We start from the raw sequence: 19,151 nt of genomic DNA on the forward strand, positions 1-19,151 counted from the left end.
ACACACAATGGACAGCCAAGCAAGCACAGCAGCAATAATTGTCGCCCGTCACCAGGATTTCAGGACACAGCACAATGGCACCCGAAGCCACCACCTCCCAGCTGTGGCGTGACAGTCGGCGAGACACGGTCACATCTGCACTCCGAAGATAAATGGGCACAGTCTGACAACAGCCCCAAATCTAACCTTAAGCAATTTAGATCTAATGAGAGCGGGAGAATTTGACTTATTTCAGCCTAGGTCTAGAAAGGGAAGAAAAGCTCTGAGTCGAGAGAGAACATTAAATGTGGAGGCAGTGCTGGTCCAACAGGACCCACGTCTCTGCAATCTTCATCGCAGGGCTGCTGCTGGCACACACGGAGGACCAGCAGGTCTGGCCGTACCGCGTGCTGGTTGTGTAACTTCTCCAGTAAGGTGCTGTCCGTGGCCTGTGGAAAGTGGCTTTCTTCATTGATCAGGGCGAGGAGGCCGAGTTTCTGGGGGAGGGAAGGAGAAGGCTGAATGGATTCAAAGCTGAACGCGAATCTTTCACACTGCTTAGACCTCCTCTCCATTCCCTACCCGGTCAGCGATGACAAGAACGAGCACAGTCATTTCTTAGATAGAAAAAAATCAGAATGATACACCGTAAGGATATCAACTAATTTAAATTCTATGTCAGTCCTTTTAATAATGAAACCCACTGTAATTCAGTGGATGAAACTTTGGCGGGGGCATAAACTCGTATAACTGGCAAATCTACTCCTCGCAAGGCCAGACTTGCTTTGTTGAGGAACTGGAATCGCAGGGAAGTGGATTCACACACTGCTGCTGATTCTTAAATATCACATTCAAGGAGACAATAGGTCAGGGGCAGCCAAGTATTTAAACTCAACCTTGCACATGTACATCGCTGTTTCCAAAGGGTCCATTGTGTTCTGCACACTCACATCCTCGAAGTGCCAGTTCGCCCAAGTTCTCTGACCTGCACTATGACTCAGCCCAGCCGGGCACCCCTGGGAGCGGAAGTGTCCTTGGCAAGCCCTTACCTTCTCGATCAAGTCCAGGCACTCCCCGTTGTCTATCCAGTTAATGTCTTCCCACACCAGGCCTTCCCTGCAGAGAGATTAGAAGAGGGTCAAGTAAGACAAAAATCTGACTTTTAAAAAAATTGGAATGGAATCCTCTGAGCACTTACCTAGTGTATTCCAGTTGTTCTAAAGAAAAAATATGCTTGTTGAAGTATTCCTGGAGCTTTTCATTTGCATAGTTGATGTTGAACTGCTCAAAGTGGTTAACCTAAGACAGGAAAACATTCGACAAGTGTCTTTCGTGCCTGCTACATGTAAAAGTGAAGAAAAGGCAAAAAAAAAAAAAAATTCTGAGAAAAATATCAATGTCTACTTTGAAAGATTTTATTTATTTATTCATTCATTGATTCATTTAGTCATTCATTCTGAGACAGGGTCTCACTATGTAGTTCAAGTGGCCCAGGCTGACCTAGAAACTCAAAACGATCCTCCTGCTTCAGCCTCCCAAGTACTGGGATCACAGGTGTGCGTCACTACACCTAACTTCAAAAGACTGATTTTATAGCAGCCCGAAGCCCAGAGCAGAATGTGAAAATCTCACGCTTGGGAAGCCTACCTCGAAGTTTTCAAATCCAAAGATGTCGAGGATGCCAATAGACTTGAAGTCATCTCTGCCCTTGATCCTGCTGTTGATCTTCTTGATGACCCACTCGAAGCAGCGAGCATAAAGTGCCATGGCCAAGGAGTCTCTGCTGTCCACTGCCTGCGGGTTGGAGGCGACAAAGCCCTGATGACCAGCGCCACCAGCAGGCAGGTCTGGCCCTGCCCCACTCCTCAGACAGACTGCCCAGGAAAGGCCTGGGGCCCTCGGGTCAGTCCATCAATACGGGCGGGGGACACACAGGGACTTAAAGACACTGTGAGCTCACTGACTTCCTAGTGAGATCACCCACAGCTCCTTCAAATATCAGGATTTTAGATACAACTGTACATTCAGTCATAGAAAAGATTCTGGATCTATACATGTGATGTGATCGAACACTACGATGAATACTAATTTAAAAAATGTATCACAGTAAAAGACACTGCCAGGAATTCCCCTCAAAATGCTTCCCCTTGCTTTGAACACACTCATTCCACCGTTTGTTTTGCCACTCTCTGATCAGTTCTGGAGCCCTTGTTCACAGGTTCTTTAGCTGTGCTGCTGTGGCTGTGTGGACACCCTGAACCAACTCAGCGTTCACTTTCTAAGCTCACTTTGACTTTAGGGAAGAGCCGGAAGTCAAACGGTGCTCCTTACAGTAAATAAGGCAGATGAGGACACAGCATGTTGTCTCAGGAGCCTGGCTTTCTGTTGGATGGCGGGTGGCAGTGGCGTGTACCACATGTTTGAGCAAACCTTGTAAAGGCACTCAGGAAAGAAGACTTCCAGAGCTGCTTCAGAACGAGGCCGGAAGGCTGGGATGAGTGTGTTCGAAGAGAGGGGGATTAATGCCAATGTGCCTTTTACTGTAATGCATTTTTAAAACCTAAACATTGACTGCATATTTTGATCACATCTCATAATTATCTTTGTCTTACAGAGAAGAAAACTGAGGCCCACTGGATACTATTTCCCAAGAACAAGTGGAAGGATCAAGACTCAAACTGAGATGACGTGCACGTTACGTGTCCTGTAAACATGCAACAACGTCGCCTGGGAATGGCTCCATGCACCGCTCAAACTTGGATGCTGTCTACTGGACCATCGCCAAAGCCACCGTCACCATTCATCCCAGTGACTTCTGTGAATCTTTCCTGGATTCTGAGCATCGGCACGTACCTGCTGCACGCTGAGTGGCGTGAGGATCTCCTCTCCCCTGAGGAACATGGATCTCTGGGTCAGGGCGTCCGTGAGCGGTGTCGGGTCCAGCCCGAGTAACTCTGCAGACCTGCCCAGAGCTGTGGACAGAGGAAGGCGCGGTGGACCCTCAGCCCCACGGCCGGCCACACACACACACACACACACAGCCCTGCGGAGCGGGGGGTGCTCTCAGTCACACACATATCCCATCAGCAGGGTGCTCATCGCTCAGTGGGTCCTAGGCCAGGAGCACAGACAAGCCCTGTGCTTGGCACCGTGACGGGCACCCCAAGAGGTCCCCAAGACACCACAGAGATGGGAGACTTTTCACAGATGGCACTAAAGAAATTTGTAAGAGGAAAGGCAATGTCTCTGTTCTTACTGACTTTTTTCTGTTTTGGAGAAGTCTTTTAAGTTTTCCTGCCTCAGCCTCCTGAGTGCTGGGATTACAGGCACGTGCAACGATGCCTGGCTTATGATGGTTACTTTTAAATGAATGAATACATATTTCTAAATGCTCTAGTTTTAAATTCTTTAGTCTTTCTTTTGTTTTTAAGCAGTGGCAAAGTTTATTCAAGAAAGCAAAAGGGAAGAGTGGGAGAGAAATTGGCTCTGCAAGTGAGCTTGGGCTGAGTAGAGAAAAAAGAGGGTAAGACCTGCCTTGAAAGCACAAGGTCCCAAGTTCAATCCCCAGTACAAAAAAAAAGAAGGTAAGAGGGTAAGAGCAAAGATCAAAGCAGACGCTGTGCCTGGGAAACACATCAAGGTCTGTCACGGAAAGCTATGAGAGCGTTCAGTTCTAAATTCTAATGCAGGAAATTTAAAGAGCCGAAAGCCAGATAAGCAAAAGCTCTTTGGGGCGCTGGGTAGATCAGTCCTTTGAACCACTGGGCTACAGACTGGCTCCTCTCCAACCGAACCGACCCTGCCACTCAGGCGGCCCAACTTCTGTGACCGCACCTATTGCTCCTATCAGAAAAGCTTTTGAAACCCGTACATGAAATAATTCACTGTGGGAAATGACGACTGGCCCAGCTGTTAGTGTATTTGCTCATTTTATCTCTACAACCAACCTCCGGGCTCTGCAAAGCAGAGAAGCCACTGCCGGCTGAGGATAAAAACAGGCAGCAGCGGAGGTGCAGCGGGGTTAGGGACCCAGCCCTCCCTCTGCCTGCAAAATGGATCGGATCGTCCTAATCATCGCGTGAGCCAGCCACAGCTCGGGACCACGAAGCCGCGGCAGAGAGGGACAGCTCCACTCAGCTGGTGTCCTACATGGAGTACCTCGAGCACACTTCCGCTTCTCTGGGTCATTTTGTTTCTTTTTCTTTTTTTTGGTACCGGGGATCAAACTCGGGTCCTTGCCCTTGTGCAGCAGGCGGCGAAACCACTGAGCTAAATCCCTGGCCCTATTTTCTTTGTTTCTTAGGAAGAGTGAAAACATTCCAACTCAGTAAGGACTTTGCATACGCTGTGGCCCTTGACTAACTGATATTTGCCATCAGACACAGGTGAGGTCCCGCAGCTCGTGAGCTGGGGTTGTAGCTCATGGGAGGGTCTGCGATTATGGTACAGAAGACCTAGAGGGGTAAGGGAGAGCAAGAGAGAGAGACAGAAAGATAGAAAAAAAGAAAGGGAGAGGAAGACAGGAAGACAGGAAGGAAGGAAGGAAGGAAGGAAGGAAGGAAGGAAGGAAGGAAAGAAAGAAGGGAGGAAGGGAGGGAAGAAAGAGAAAGGAAATAAATACGTCTTCAGCTCCCCATTCCGGCCCAGCAGAAGAGCAGACAGCGGACGTTCTGGGTTTAATTTCGGAGGACACGTGGGGGAGGGCGGCAGACAGGCGGCCAGCTCACCTGTCTTGAAGGGGACCTGCGCGCCTCCTGCAGTGATGAACTCCACGTTGCCGAGGTGCAGGATGCCCGCCAGCAGCCGAAGGACTTCCCCGACCTCGTCCTTGCTGAACTGCATGACCTCCATGGCTGTCTAGAAGGAAATTGTGCCATTCAATGCTAAGCTTTCAACACTGAAGAAAACTGGAGGGAAAAGTTCATGACTCAATCACACTACGAGGAGCTGCTCTGAAGGCAAGAAAACGCGTTAACAGGTGCACAACCCCTGGGTTGATGATGCTACACAGGACAGCAGACCGAAAGTGGCGTGGAAGGCCAGGACAACCCACTCTGAAACAAATCTCTGCCTCTACACAAGTCTTCCGGTTCTGCTGCAGTGGAAGGAGCTCAGGGTCCCCCAAGGACAGGATCCTCGCTTCCCTGGGAGGAAGCCTGCTTGGTCATGGAGTATGATCTTTTCCATGACTCGGTGGATTCTGCCTACCAGTGTCTTGTTGAGGAACAAAATGCTTCTTTTCTACGGATATCAAGGCACAATGAACACTGTTTCCTGACATAGAAAGTGGGGGTAATATTTGGGGTGAGGGCGTGTTGTGTAATATGTCAAGATTCCTCCAGTATGGATGCCTTCTCTTTCTGGCTAAAGGCAACTGGAAGTCAAATGGGCAGAATAAAACTTTGTGTCAGAAACTCAGTAAGAGTCTTCTTTTCTTTTTATAAGATACTGATGGGCAATCTGAATAGATCAGGACCCATCTTCCCTAGACATTCAACAGATCTCTTTAATTTCTCCACAGGGTTTTTAAGATGTCATCTTAGCCTGAGACACAGACGTTAACATCATGCTATTTTGGAGAAGTACACACAGGACTGCATGAGTAGTGATAAGTATCTAAATAGCTCATTTGAATCATATCTAAGATTCATTCTTTTTCTATTGTGAGTCAGGTGCCCAATTTTGGTGAGGGAAAGGTCTACTAAAAAGGACACTCAGCCAGGGATTTAGCTCAGTGGTTCCGCCGCCTGTCTCACAAGCACAAGGACCCGAGTTCGATCCCCAGTACCAGAAAAAAGGACACTCAAAACTGAACACAGAATCTGTGCCTGTCCTACAAAAATGATCTACTAGGAGAATCTTGTGCAGTGTCCACAGGAGGCCAGGACGGAGGAAACCAGTAAAGCAACAGAAACTGAGAAAGGAAACAACTGGAGGACTACGGGGACAAAGCAAAAAGCCAGACAGAAAGGGCAAACAATACAGAGGGGAACACAATGAAAAGCTACTGGAGCAATGAGAATCAAACTGGCACTTCTCACAGGAGAACGTGCAGGGCCGGGACAAGCTCAGAGGCAGAGTGCTGTCCTGCACACGTGAGGCCCCGGGTTTGAAATGAACAGGAGCAAGCACAGCACCAGAGCGACATTTACCTTCCTGGAAATCAAACCTGTGTGAATCACAGTCACTCTGAGATCACATCTATGGAACCAGCGAGGATTTCTGAACAATGAACAGAACTTCGGGCACTGCTTACTGGTGCCGATTATGTGGGCTACTGTGCAGGGCAACACTTGTACATAATCCCACAACCTTAGTATCTGGGGACATGACAATGAGGTTCAGAGAGGCTGAAGGACTTTCTCTGGGTGATGCAACCAAGATTCAAGGTCAGGCTCAGCTAATTCTGAGTCTGGGGTGAATCTTTCTTGGCCACTCAGTTCTATGACTTTCTAAGGCCATCGGAAGAAACTTCCTATGTAATCACCATTAATTTCAATCTGGGAAATTAGTTCCAAGGAAAATTTCAGCAGAAAATAAGAGCGCTATAAAATATTCACTGCAGAGAATATTACAAAGATGTTAACCTTTTCAGAAGAAAACAAAATTCTAACTACCCCACAGTTAGACAAGTAAGCATTGTAACAAACTCGTAATGATATGCTGTAGTTTTTAAAGTAAATCATAAGCATTACACAGAACCATCTATATTTACTGTAGCTTAATATAAAAAGTAAAAAAAAAAAAACAGAACAAACAATCCTTTTTTTTTTTTTTGCAGTGCTGAACGTTGAGCCCAGGCTGCGCAAATGCTAGGTAGGAGGAGCTTTATCACTGAGCTATACCACCAGCCTCCAAGTGTGTTTTTTATACCCACAATTACTTTAAAAAATCCAGCTGGGTAGAAAATTTACAAAATTGAAAATATGGCTGTTTGTTAATAGTATTCAGGCTCAACATTATGATTCTATCATGTCTTTTATGTATAGGCATTTTTCTTAACAATAAAAATTGAAACGTTTTTGTTTGTTTATTTGTTTGTTTGTTTGAGACAGGGTCTCACTGTGCAGTTCAGGATGGACTTGAACTCACTGTGTAGAGTCCAGGCTGGCTCTGACCTTGCAGTGATCCTCCTGCCTCAGCCTCCTGAGTCCTGGGATTACAGACATGCACCACCACGTCCAGCTTTAAAAACTGAGATTCTCAATACGCAAGTGGATTAAATGGGCCAGGTGTGGAGGGCACAGAAGAACTTGTGGGGTACAGGACTGTTCTTATCTTTTTTTTTTTAAAACTGGGTCTCCCTATGTAGCCCAGGCTGGCCTCAAACTCGAGGAAATCCTCCTGCCTCAGCCTCCTGAGTGCTGGGATTACAGGCGTGCCCCACCACACCCAGCCATGTCCTTATCTTAATTGTGGTTGTGTACACACCTGTGTAAATTCAACATTCACCAACATATCAGTGTTAGATGGAACCATTTTATTACATGCAATTATGCCACAATCAAGTTACCTGTAAAAACTTGAGAGCCCATGAGTTACTTAGTGAAAAGTAGGAAGACTGCCATTTCATGGGTACAAACTGATATGAAGAATAAGAACTATCTGTGAGCTGTTTACCTTTTTTTTTTGTATGGAGAGCGAACTCAGGACCTTGCCCTTTTGAGACAGCCGCAGCACCACTGAGCTAAATCCCTGGCCCACTGTTTATCATTTTTAAAAGCCTGCATAATTAGAAAAATAATGACTCAAATTTACTCTAAAAGCTAAAAGGGAAAAAAAAAAGGTTAAGAAATATAGAAGAATCTGTTATCTTCAAGACTTTTAAAATAATCATAAAGTATGCTGTGCCAAAGTTAATTTTTCCCATTCTTTGTATGACTAAAGATTTCCTCATATGTAAAATAACACACTCAAGACTACTTTATAAAACTTTTCGAAGCCAGCCAGGTGTGGCTATTCCAAAGGCTGAGACAGGAGGATCTCGAGTTTGAGTCCGCTGTGGGCAACTTAGTGAGACCCTGTCTCTAAATAAAAAATAAAAAGGGCTGTGAATATAGCGCATGGTGGAGCACCCCAGGTTTCAGCCCCAGTACTAAAGGAAGAAAAAGAAATTCTAAGCCAATCTTACAATGACCACAGAAATAAAATCTTTGTTAAGTCACCCACTTGGAATTTATATAATATTTTAAAAAAAGGAAATTCTATATCCACGCATGCTCAGCTAAGTTCTTACAATCCATACCAAGATGGTCTATGAGGAGTACATGAGATGAAACGGAACAAAATGTCCTTTCTAGGACAGCCAGAGTGGATGCACTTATTAATTGGTGACTCCTCTGCTTTGCAGCCCGACCCGAGAGGGGGCCGATGGGCCGATGCATTCCAGGCTGGTGACAAATCAGGGACGTGGCCGACCGAGGACAGCTGACACCCCCACCCCCGGCAGAGCCCCAGCACCTGCCTCCCTGGTTTTAGGAAACAACCTCCCCCTTTGGAAGAGCACCCACTTTTAGGATCATTATAATTATTTTATTATCTCAACAACACGGCTCCAACCGAGAAATCCCTGGGAAATTCTCGGCCTGGCTCAGAACTTCGAAACAGCGACTGAGTTATAGAACTGGTGCAGAGCTGCGGAAGGCAATGTCCACGGAATTTTTCTGAAGCACATAGAGACGATGTTTGTGAGTGTGTGAGGAGGGACTCAGTGCTCAAGCAACAAAGCTTGTCACCCTAGAAAGAGAAGGTGTTGTCTCCTTTCCCAAAGGCACCAGGCACGGGCCTCAGCAGAATCCTGCACAAAGGGTGTGTGTGACAGAAACTCAAGAGGCCTTTTGGCCTGTGGTGAACAACAAGTGAGTACTGTGGTAATAATTTATCATGTAATGTGAGACATTACATCATTCTAAAGATTCCTAAAACTGAAAGAGATGTTCCTTCCACATTTGGCAACACCAAAGCACAAAATCTGTCCTTTAAATCTTAATTCAATCTGACTCAAGCTGAATGAATTTACACATGCATAATCGTGACCACATACCATTCGAAACAAATGGATACACCCAGTAAGGTCTCTCCTGTCCGGAGACCCCAGCCGTGGCCCAAGGTTGTTGTGGTTTGGGTCTAGAGGTCCCCCCCAAAGCCTCATGCGGTCATAGGTGGGCCTTTTGCTAAGGTGGCCGAGTCTAGAGTCTGTGACTGATTCACCATGCAATGCCAGGATCAAGGGCCCTAGGACTAAGGGCGTGAGCGCTACCCACCCTGCGTAGTCTGGGTAAAATAAAAGGAGCAGGGAGACGCTGTTAAGGTCCTGTGCTTTATCGCTTTTGCTGTCTTTGCCTACCATGAACTTCTCTGTGAGGCCCTCTCTCTGGAAGCCAGTGACTATGGACGGAAACCCCTATGAACTGTGAGCCAGACAAACCTTTCCTCCTTTAACTTTGGGTGTCAGGTATTTTGTCTCAGCAACGAGAGAAAAGGAACTAAGACAAAGGCCAAGAATGTGCAAATATCCAGTACTTGTGGAAGAAGAGTGAGCAGCTGACCATTCACCTCAGACTCTTGCCACTTCACATTTTGTCGGCTGCCTTCCCGCCAGGTGAAATGCAGGGGTAAGATCTCTGACTTGAAATCTTTCTCATCTTGACCAAAATATTTACAGTGCAATTGGGAAGGCTGTAGTCAAAATGGCGATGAAACTGAGCACAGGTTCCCTGCCTCGGCCCCAGGAAGAACCAGGGCTCCCCTAAACTGTGCAGGAACCCAGGGGTACTTCCTCCTGTTAGTGTTAGCTGTTGCCAGTGATGACTGTTTGGGTTTTTTTTGAGACAGGGTCACACTATGTAGTCCAGGCTGGCCTTGAACCCATGATGTAGCCCAGGCTGGCTTCTACCTTACAATAATCCTCCTGCCTCAGCCTACCAAGTACTGGGAGTATAGGCGTGTGCCACCAAACACAGAAAACAAAATTCTCAAGGAAGTAAGCACAGGTCTTAAAGATTCTATTGCCAGAGCACACTGCCATTAAGGTTCATAAAAAGAATAATTTATAATAGCTAAAATCAAACATCAAAAGTGACATTTGCATACATAATTCCTCTTCCCCTTTTGACGCATTCTGTGAGCACATTATCCTTGAGCTCAACAGAATGAGGTCCTTTCTCTTCGATTCCACCTCCCCTGAGAAAAGGAGCTTCCCAGAATGAAAGTTCAAAGATACAAATTTAAATGGACCTTGATGCTGGGAAGAAACGCTGAGTCAGTTACATAAAACACTGCGGTGTGATCTCTTCCAGACCTCTCCACTGCTCCAGCTCAGTGCAAGAGTGGTGTGCGGTTTGCTCACCCACACTCTCTGATGGGGTTCAGACTCAGAGGATGAGGGACACCAACTTCAGCCAAAGACGTTAATGCCATTGGTGAACCGCGTGGCACTCCTGGCAGCTTTTGTGAAGTTGTCCCTCGGTATCTGGGATGTTCAATCCGGGACCCCTGACAGACACCAAAGTCCACAGAGGTGCTCAAAACCCCTATATGAAATGGTGCAAGGCAGGCATGTGGCGCACACCTGTAATCCAGTACTCGGGAGGCTGAGGCAGGAGGATCACTGTTAGTTCAAGGCCAGCCTGAACTACACAGTCCAACCTTGTCTCACACACACAAAAAAGGCAGAACAATATTTGCATATAATCTATGCGTATCTCCCATATACTAAATCACCTCAAAATTACTTATAATACCTAATACCCTATATAATCGAGTGCCATGTACATCAAATACTGCATAATTGACCTACACTACCTAAAATCACATACACGCTGCAGAAACCGTGGTACTGTACGGTGCTGCCTTACAGGTCTCAGTACCGGCACAACCGTCACGGGACTAAGTACGTTTCTGCTCTGTGGTTGGTTGGATCCACGGACATGGGACCCAAAGATATGAAGACACTAACGGCACTAGAGAAATTATGAAATTAGGAATGTGGGCATCATTAAAAACTTCATGTGTTCACTGTAAAAACAGAATATACAGAGAATGATACAGAATAAAATAAAATCTTAGAATCCTGCCACTGAAGATAACAACTTTGGTACATATTTTTACTCCAGTTTTTTCCTGCACATATAACTTCTATATAGAGATGATATATAAAATGCTCTATCTATCTATCTATCTATCTATCTATCTATCTATCTATCTATCTTTCTATCTATCTATCCCTCCTCACTTTTGCCCCCAAAATACTGGGGAGTTGGGAGTTGAGACTCACAGCCTCCTCCACGCTAGGAAAGTGCTCTACTACTGAACTGCATCCTAACTAACCCCTTCTCAATTCTCATCTAGTAGGCAGTTTTCCACATTATTAAATATACCTGAACATGTGTTTTACTTCCTACAAGGGACCTCGTTTTATGAGTATAACACATTTTTAAACTCTTGATTTACACAGATCTAGAAGGAAGAGGTATTATTTATAGAAAGGAATATTTTTCCTCCTTATTTCCCAAAATCTATTTTTGTTTCTTTGGCTTCTTTGCTTTGTTTTTCCAGAAATAACAGCAAAAATTTCATATTTGTGATCTTAATAAACGTCAGCTCAGTTTTCAATATTTCTGGTGGGCCAATACTTAAAAAAGCAACTGTAAAGGAAACAATTAAGAACCTACAAATCTGTCTTATAAACAGAACATATAACCAAAATAAATTTGTGAGGTACCTGCTGGATGTCAGCTTCATGTACGAATTTCCCTTCCTTTCTAGGTGATAGATCCTCTTGTCATGAGACCAGATTTCAAATGCCAAAACCTATTATTTCAATTTAGCAAGAAAAGCTAGTCATCCCTTAGGCGGAGGCAAACTCCACAAGTTCCTTGTCACCAACAGGAAGAAACAGTTCTGACTAGGGACCTGAAGCCCCAGGAGAATGACAGGAAACCACGAGGAGTTTCTGGACCCTCCAGGTGAGCGGTTCCCTCTGCGAGCGCCCCCTAGTGGCTGCCAGCTTACCCAGTTGAGACCCACAGCAGGACCAGGTTCCTGGGTCATTAGGAGTCTTGAGCTCTATGTCATGGAAGTACCTTATTTCTCCATCAATTTTGAAAGATAGTTTTGCAAGGTACATCAATCTGAGCTGGAGGTTGTTTTCTTTTAGGACTTTAAGGACTTCACTCTAAGCTCTCCTTGACTTAAAGGTTTATGTTAAGTTGGCTGTGATTCTGGCAGGCTTTCCTTTATAGGTGATTTGTTTCCTTTCTCTAACAGCTTTTAATATTCTGTTCTTGGGCTGAATTTCTGGAATCTTGACTATTATGTACCTCGGTGTAGATTTTTTTGGTCATGGCTAATTGGAGTTCTATATGCCTCACTTATCTGTATGTCAAATGCTTTTTCCTTGCTTGGGAAGTTTTCTGCCATTACTTCTGTGAACAGGTTTTTTATGTTGTCTCCTGCTTTTTCATTGACTCTGATCAATCTTAGATTGTTCACTGCATAATCTAGCAGCAATTGGACTGATTTTTCATGGTCCCTTTTTTTTTTTTTTTGGTACTGGGGATTGAACTCAGGTCCTTGCACTTGCAAGTCAGGTGGTAGAACCACTGAGCTAAATTCCCTGGCCCTCCCCTGCTATTTTTAAGAAATCTTTCCTTTTGTGATAGCTGACCACAATCCTGTCTTATAGAGCTGATATTCTGTCCTCACACTGGTTCATTAAAACAATGCTGAAATTCCAACTCACTGCAGAAAGAATGGCTATTATCAAGAAATCAGCCAGTAACAAATGCTGCTAGAGCTGTGGGTAAAAAGGAATCCTTTTCCATTGGTGGTGGGAGTGTAGACTAGTGCAACCACAGTGGATATTCCTCAAAGAACTAAAACTAGAGGTTCCATTTGACCTAGCTATTTCCTTTCTTGGTATCTTCCCAAAAGAATTAAAAGCATCATATCACAGTGATATATATGCACCCACATTTATAGCAGCATAGTTTGTAATAGCTAAAACTTGGAAACAGCCCACATGCCCATCAACAGGAGAATGAATAAAGAAGATGTGGTATTTTCTTACATTGAAGTATTACTCTACCATAAAGGACAAACTTGAGACATTTATAGGTAAATGGATGCACCTTGAGACCATACTCTTAAGTGAAATAAATCCGACACACATGTTTAAATATTGCATTGTTTCTTTTTTTTTTTTTTGGTACCGGGGATCAAACTTGGGTCCTTGCACTTGTGAGGCAGGCAGCAGAACCACTGAGCTAAATCCCTGGCCCTGCACTGTTTCTTTGGTGTGAGAAACTGAAAGCGTAAATAAGAACCAAAATGAGTAATAGATATTGGGAAATGGAAAGAAAATGTTCAAAAGGGAAGGTGAATAAGGGAGGGAGGAGGGGGAAAAGAAGGAAAGGAAAACAAAAAAAATAGAAGGAAAAATGGAAACAAAGCTTTTGTAAATAAGGAAGGGAAGAGGGGTGGAAGGAAGGGGATGGAATGGGAAAAAAAGCAGCAAGATATATCACATACAGGTACAAATTCCCTATGATGAATGTGATCACTATGTATATCTAAAATGTACCAATAAAACTAACAGGAAAAAAAGGGAGTCTCATGTGTCTCTACAAGACCTGAGGTTTTTCTGGTTTTGTTTTGGGTGGGGGCACACACTCTCAGAAGCTGCTCCATGGAAGCCACCCCTGTCGTGCACAGGGACACTTGGCTGACAGCAGAGTCCTCGGTTCCCCTCCTCTCCACCCCCAGAACAAGAGGGAAAACCCATTCCCCCACCTTCTCCAAATGTAATCACTTCTGTCTTTACTTTAAAAAGCGATTTTTGAAACAGAGAATGCAATCTGTCACTCATAATAGAAGAAAACAAAGCAGTTAACTTACAATAACTTCTTTAAAGGACTCCTGGTCATTGATTGTCTTATCTTCTACACATCCAGACTGATTCAAGTAATGGTAGTTTTCTGGCACAGATAAATAAAATTCTTCTACAGAAAGAGAAAGAAGAACATAACATCAACACTCAGCTGGCCAGGATAACACAGGATTCAAGAGTTCATTATGTGACTGTGTTTTATTTCCTTTCTTTAAAGAAGGTCTCACTATGTAGTTCAGACTTGGTCTCACTATGTATCACAGGCTGGCCTTGAACTCCTACAGTGATCTTCCTGCCTCAGCCTCCCGAGTGCTGGAATTACAGGTGGGTGCCACCATGCTTGCCTGCTACTTTCAAATGTGCATTTCACTGCGATTGGTGGGATGTGAACAGCACTGAGACAGCTGCCTGGTCAGTTCCTGCCGTATTTTAAATGTGGACTGAGCTGCCATCCACACTTCTCCGGAGTCCCCGGCTCACTCACCTCTCTCTCCAGGACCCAGCCCTGCCAGCAGTGCATAGAATATGTGATAATTCCTCTCCCCCGGATTCTGCCTCACTACTCGGTTCTGTGGAGAGAAACCAAATCTGCATTCAGAGCTGTTTCCTCTGCTTAACTCCTACAAAGCGATAACTACTGATAACTGTTATTTGGAACAATTTGAATTAAATCACATGTACTTACTTTTTCTAATAAATCTTCATGTGAAAAGCAACGGCAAGTCAAGGAACAAAACAGATAGGAGAAGTAGTCTTTCATTTCCTGTTCTTTGTTACCCAAACAATCAGGGCTCCCTGTTCCAATGACACTGAAATTCCCAGCCTCACAAAAACCAAGCAAATGAAGCATCGATTATTTCACCTGAACCCACCCCACACATGACGCTGAGCCCTGTCGGGCACCAAACTGTCTGTGGGTTCACACCAACTCTTGATGCTGGTGCCCATGGTGGTCGGATGTGGCCTGAGAGTACCCTAGGTGCTGGGCCGCAGGCTGGGTCCAGGCAAAGGGGGTGCTGGACGGGGAGGGGCTTTCGGGAGAGGAGAGTGGGAAATGGCTCAGGCAGTCTCGGGGCTCCGCCTTCACAAGTGATTCCTGCTGGCCTCCTGGGGCACAGTTCTCTTGAGAACGGGCTGCTATAAATCGAGGTCAACTGTCAGTCCTCTCTCTCCTGTCTCTCTCAACTGTCAGTCCTCTCTCTCTCCTCTCTCTCTTCCTCCTTTCTTTTCCTCCCTCTCTCTCTCTCTGTCAAGACACGAGGCTTCTCCCATGGTGTCATGCAGCCAGGAGGCCCATACTGCACATTTCAACCTCCAAAACTGTGAGCTAAAATAAACCTCTTTATTGTTACTGTTATTTTCACTTTTTTTTTTGGTGCCAGGGATCAAACTTGGGTCCTTGCGCTTGTGAGGCAGGCAGCGGAACCACTGAGCTAAATCCCCAGCTCACTTTTTTTTGAGACAGGATCTTGCTATGTTGTTCAGGCTGGCCTTGAACTCACTACATAGCCCAGGCTGATCTTGTTTGGTTTCTTTTTAGTACCGGGGATTGAACGCAGGACCTTTGTGCTTTCAAGGCAGGGGCAGGCACCACTAAGCTAAGTCCCTGGCCCTAAGGCTGATCTTGAACTCACAGTGATTCTGTTTCAACCTCCTGGGTCCTGGGATGACAGGTGTGCCACCATGCTCAGGTTTTTCTTTTCTGTAAAAAACCTCTTTCCTTTATAAAGTACCCAGAATTAGGTATTCTGTTATAGCAACAGAAAATGGACTAATAAAATGGTGAACACAGTGTTTTTTTCAGACTGGAAAGCCATTCAAAATAGCTCTTTGTCTCACAGAACAATTAATAGGTTAAGTGTAGTAACATTACAGCAAAAGCAAGGCAGAACCAGCGTAAGAAGTGTTCCGTGCAATTTCTGGGACCTGGAGACAAAGGAGCGTAGTTTCCACTGACAGAATCAGAAGCAACGCGCAGAAACGCAGTGAAGCAGGATACAATCTACGATCCTCCCGCCCTGGATGTTCCCCTTCTGACAGAGGTGCAGCTGCACGAACTTCCCGAAGCGGCTGGAGTTGTTGTTGTACACGGTCTTTGCGTTGCCGAAGGCCTCCATGATGGGGCTGTGGAGAGAGCCAGGGCAGCAGGAGGGTTAGCCAGGGTGGAGCTAAAAAGGGAAGCGTTTCTCACAGACACACAGGAGACAAAGGTGAGAGACAGCCACGCCCAGAGGACCTAGCGTGCTGTGAGCCAGAGAGGGACCTAGCCTGTGGGGCTGCACAGGATGTCGCACGGCTGGGGAGGCCGCCAGGAACATGCAGGACCCAGAGAGCTTGGAAAACCCACACTTGGGTTCCAGATGCTGAGAAGGGTCCGTCCTGGGAGTTTCTCATCTAACCCCTCGGGGGTGTCGCCCTCATGTGAACTGGATTCAGACAGGTCCAGGAGAAGCACCCTCCTCCTCAAAGGACCAGGCAGCAAATGCGCCAGGCTTGGCGGGGACTCTGTGGTCCCTGTCGCAGGATCTCCGCTCCGCCACTGCAGCTTGAAAGCACCCAGAAACAATGCAAATGAGTGGGGCTGGATCCCAAGAAAACCACAAAGACGGCTGAGGAGGGAAGACACAGAAATGCAGGAGGTGCATCGGGCTGGGGTTGAACAGCTGTGTGAGCAGAGTCGATGCTGCTGAGCTATGCACTGAACAAGGGCAACATTTACAATGTTATCTACATTTTACTATGAGACAAAAACAAGCGCTTAAAAAATCAAAACCCAAACAAGGCTCAGCTTACCAACTCCTGGACAACCCTAAATAAACAGGATCTATACCCTTTCTTCCAGGTTTTATGTCATTTTTCTTAGGGTGCGTTTGCAGTACATCATGATAACATTCCTCGTGGGGAGTGGGTACCTGTCCACAGCAGTCTTAATTCTTTTTTTCCCCTTCCCTTTCCCACCTCTCCCTTGGTCTCTTAGGTTCTAAACTCTTGCAAGGTCCTAGACGGATACCAGGCACTGCACCTCGAGTGACAGTTCAGATGACACTGGGCCACACAGCCTTGTGAGTCCCCACACCGAGTGCTGGGCACAGCCCGCTCTCACACATGCTCTCAGTGGTCAGCATTTCTGCTGCTACCGTGGCATCAAAAGCCCCACTGAGCTTTACAAACTCCCACCCTAGTGCCCTACCTGACCCATGTCCTTTAGAAACAAAGCAAGCTGGAGTTGGACCCCAGGGAGGAAGGAGGCTGTGCTGTCTCTCCCACCCCTGGCACCTCCCAAACCGGCCCAGGACGAAGGGTCGGGGCTCCTTCAAGTGGGAGGAGCTGCTGCAGAGTTCTCAGAGGGCACTTCGGGCACGCGCATCAGGACAGGTTTTGAAGGAATTGTAAAAGAAATGCCAAGAAAAGGAGAAACTAAACCAACCACTTTGAACTACTGCGTGTCGTGGGGAAAGCAAATCCTACTGGGTTACTGGAGCAAGAAAATGAGTTCGAGAAATACCTGCTTCCAAGAATAGCCTGCTCGACACGGGACGCCTTCTCCTTGACGGAAAGTTCCAAAGACTGCTGGCTGAGGACCGAGAGGAACTGGAGGAGCAGCTTGGTGCTTTCGGTTTTACCTGCCCCGCTTTCACCGCTGCAAGACAAACGGCAGAAGTTGGTGCTTCTGGGTATATAACTTGCCTAACTCCGTGTGCTTCCTCATAGAAGCAGCCTGGAAAGGTGAGGGAAGTAAGACGCAGAGTGCAAAAGAGCCGAGTGGAAGGGCAGCAGGCGCCCCAATCCTGCAGGGCACCCCGCTTCTTGGCTGGTTCCTAAGGAGGGGCACCTTCCACTGCAGGGAAGCTGTGTGGCCCTGGGGTTGCCTGGTTCACTAGCGCGCCCCCGGCACCTGGTTGGAGGCAGGCACCTGCTGAATACTGGCTAAATGGGAGAGCACAGGAATAGCGTCTTTCTGGGAAAGTTAAAGCCAATAAATGTGCATAGATGAAATCACTCAGCAACTGAGGAGAGAGCGGGTGCCCCTCGGGTGCACGAGTGACCCCCGACTCACCACACAGCCCCCAGAACTGCACACCAGGTCTGCCTGGCTCAAGTCCCCCGGAGGTCATGCCCTGGTGATCGTTAAGGAACAGTGAGCAACGCAATCCAGACAGAGCAGAAAGGTCTGTGGGCGCCGAGAATATGGGCTCACAGGTGCAGGCAGGAGAAGGGCAAGGATCGGGCCAGACGGGAATTGGAGGAAGCGCCCAGGAGCAAGACCAGCCCGGCCAGGTCCCAGGGCACAGCCCGAGCTGTGACAGGCAGGTGACAGGTCAGCGGCCAGAGTGCACCAGGGCGGCAGCAAAGGACCGGCGAAAATGATCATCCAGGTTGCCAGTGAGGAGCAGAGCCGCGAGGGCCCTCTAAGGACCAGGGTCCCTGGGGCAGATGGGCCGGTGTTGTTCTTAGGCGGGAGCGGTCACGTCGGGGATGCAGGTAAAGGGCGGGATGCAGAATAAGGACGGGGTGAGAGGGGGAAGGAGCGGTCCAGTCCGTCCTGTGAGGCTCCGTGCTCGGGGACTGGGGACAGCAGCAGCAGAGAAGCCACAGCTCACAGGGAAGTGAACCGAAGGCCAAGCGACAGCAGGGCACGGACAGCAGATGGGCAGCAGGCTACGGACTGCTCAGGGGTGGATTCCCCACACCACCCTCTGAATTCTGCGGGAATTCCCGATGGCACGCCGAGATCCAGGAGATCAGGATGCAGGCAGGTGCTGCAAACAGGGCGAGCGATGCCCAAGCAGTGAAACAGAGGGGACGACTCAGAAAAGACACCACGTGAGCAGGCCAGGCGCCCTCAGCCCACTCAGGACCCCGCCTCTCTGTGGCTGGGCCCTAGGGTGGGGCTTGGGGAGGTAACAGGAGTCTGGCCACAGCTTTGCACGCACAGGGAGACGGGCAGAAATGGCCCCCGTCCTGCAGACACAGGTGCCTGACAGTCCACACCCACCCTGACATCAAGAACCCGCACTAGCTTGGGATTCTAAAGCAGAAGCAAAGAACGTCAGACAAGCCCAGCAGGCGTGGCCGGCCCAGCACCCTGAAACCACCCAGCCTGGGGTCATCAGAGACATCAAAGGCCCAAGGAAGCGAGGCCAGCTTTGGTTCGGGGTTCCTTTCTCCCCGAGGCCCCCTCGTCTGCCCTCGTAACCACAGAGGTAGCCACAACATGCACGGGTGGTCACAGAAGCTGAGCTCCGAGGGAATCTTTAAACAATGCTCTGTATATCAGAGAAAC

General features: G+C 47.2%; 1 protein-coding gene across 1 annotated transcript in view; it reads right to left on the reverse strand.

Annotated features, from left to right (window-relative positions):
- Positions 1 to 15,785, reverse strand: part of LOC147824474 (unconventional myosin-X-like) — a 40,785-nt gene extending 25,000 nt beyond the window's left edge. The window contains exons 1-9 of the mRNA XM_087189441.1: positions 14,553 to 15,785; positions 14,352 to 14,436; positions 13,876 to 13,979; positions 4,707 to 4,836; positions 2,833 to 2,951; positions 1,627 to 1,773; positions 1,178 to 1,278; positions 1,029 to 1,095; positions 384 to 476 (exon numbers count right to left, since the gene is read on the reverse strand). Of these exons, the coding sequence (XP_087045567.1) occupies positions 384 to 476; positions 1,029 to 1,095; positions 1,178 to 1,278; positions 1,627 to 1,773; positions 2,833 to 2,951; positions 4,707 to 4,836; positions 13,876 to 13,979; positions 14,352 to 14,436; positions 14,553 to 14,717 (1,011 nt within the window). The 5' untranslated portion in view covers positions 14,718 to 15,785. The remainder of the gene's footprint in view (positions 1 to 383; positions 477 to 1,028; positions 1,096 to 1,177; positions 1,279 to 1,626; positions 1,774 to 2,832; positions 2,952 to 4,706; positions 4,837 to 13,875; positions 13,980 to 14,351; positions 14,437 to 14,552) is intronic.
- Between the last annotated feature and the right edge of the window lie 3,366 nt (positions 15,786 to 19,151).

This window comes from Heterocephalus glaber, unplaced genomic scaffold (genome assembly GCF_053883595.1).
Source record: "Heterocephalus glaber isolate CG9 unplaced genomic scaffold, H.glaber_assembly_v1.0 deba00001538, whole genome shotgun sequence".
Classification (NCBI taxonomy): Eukaryota; Metazoa; Chordata; class Mammalia; order Rodentia; family Bathyergidae; genus Heterocephalus; species Heterocephalus glaber.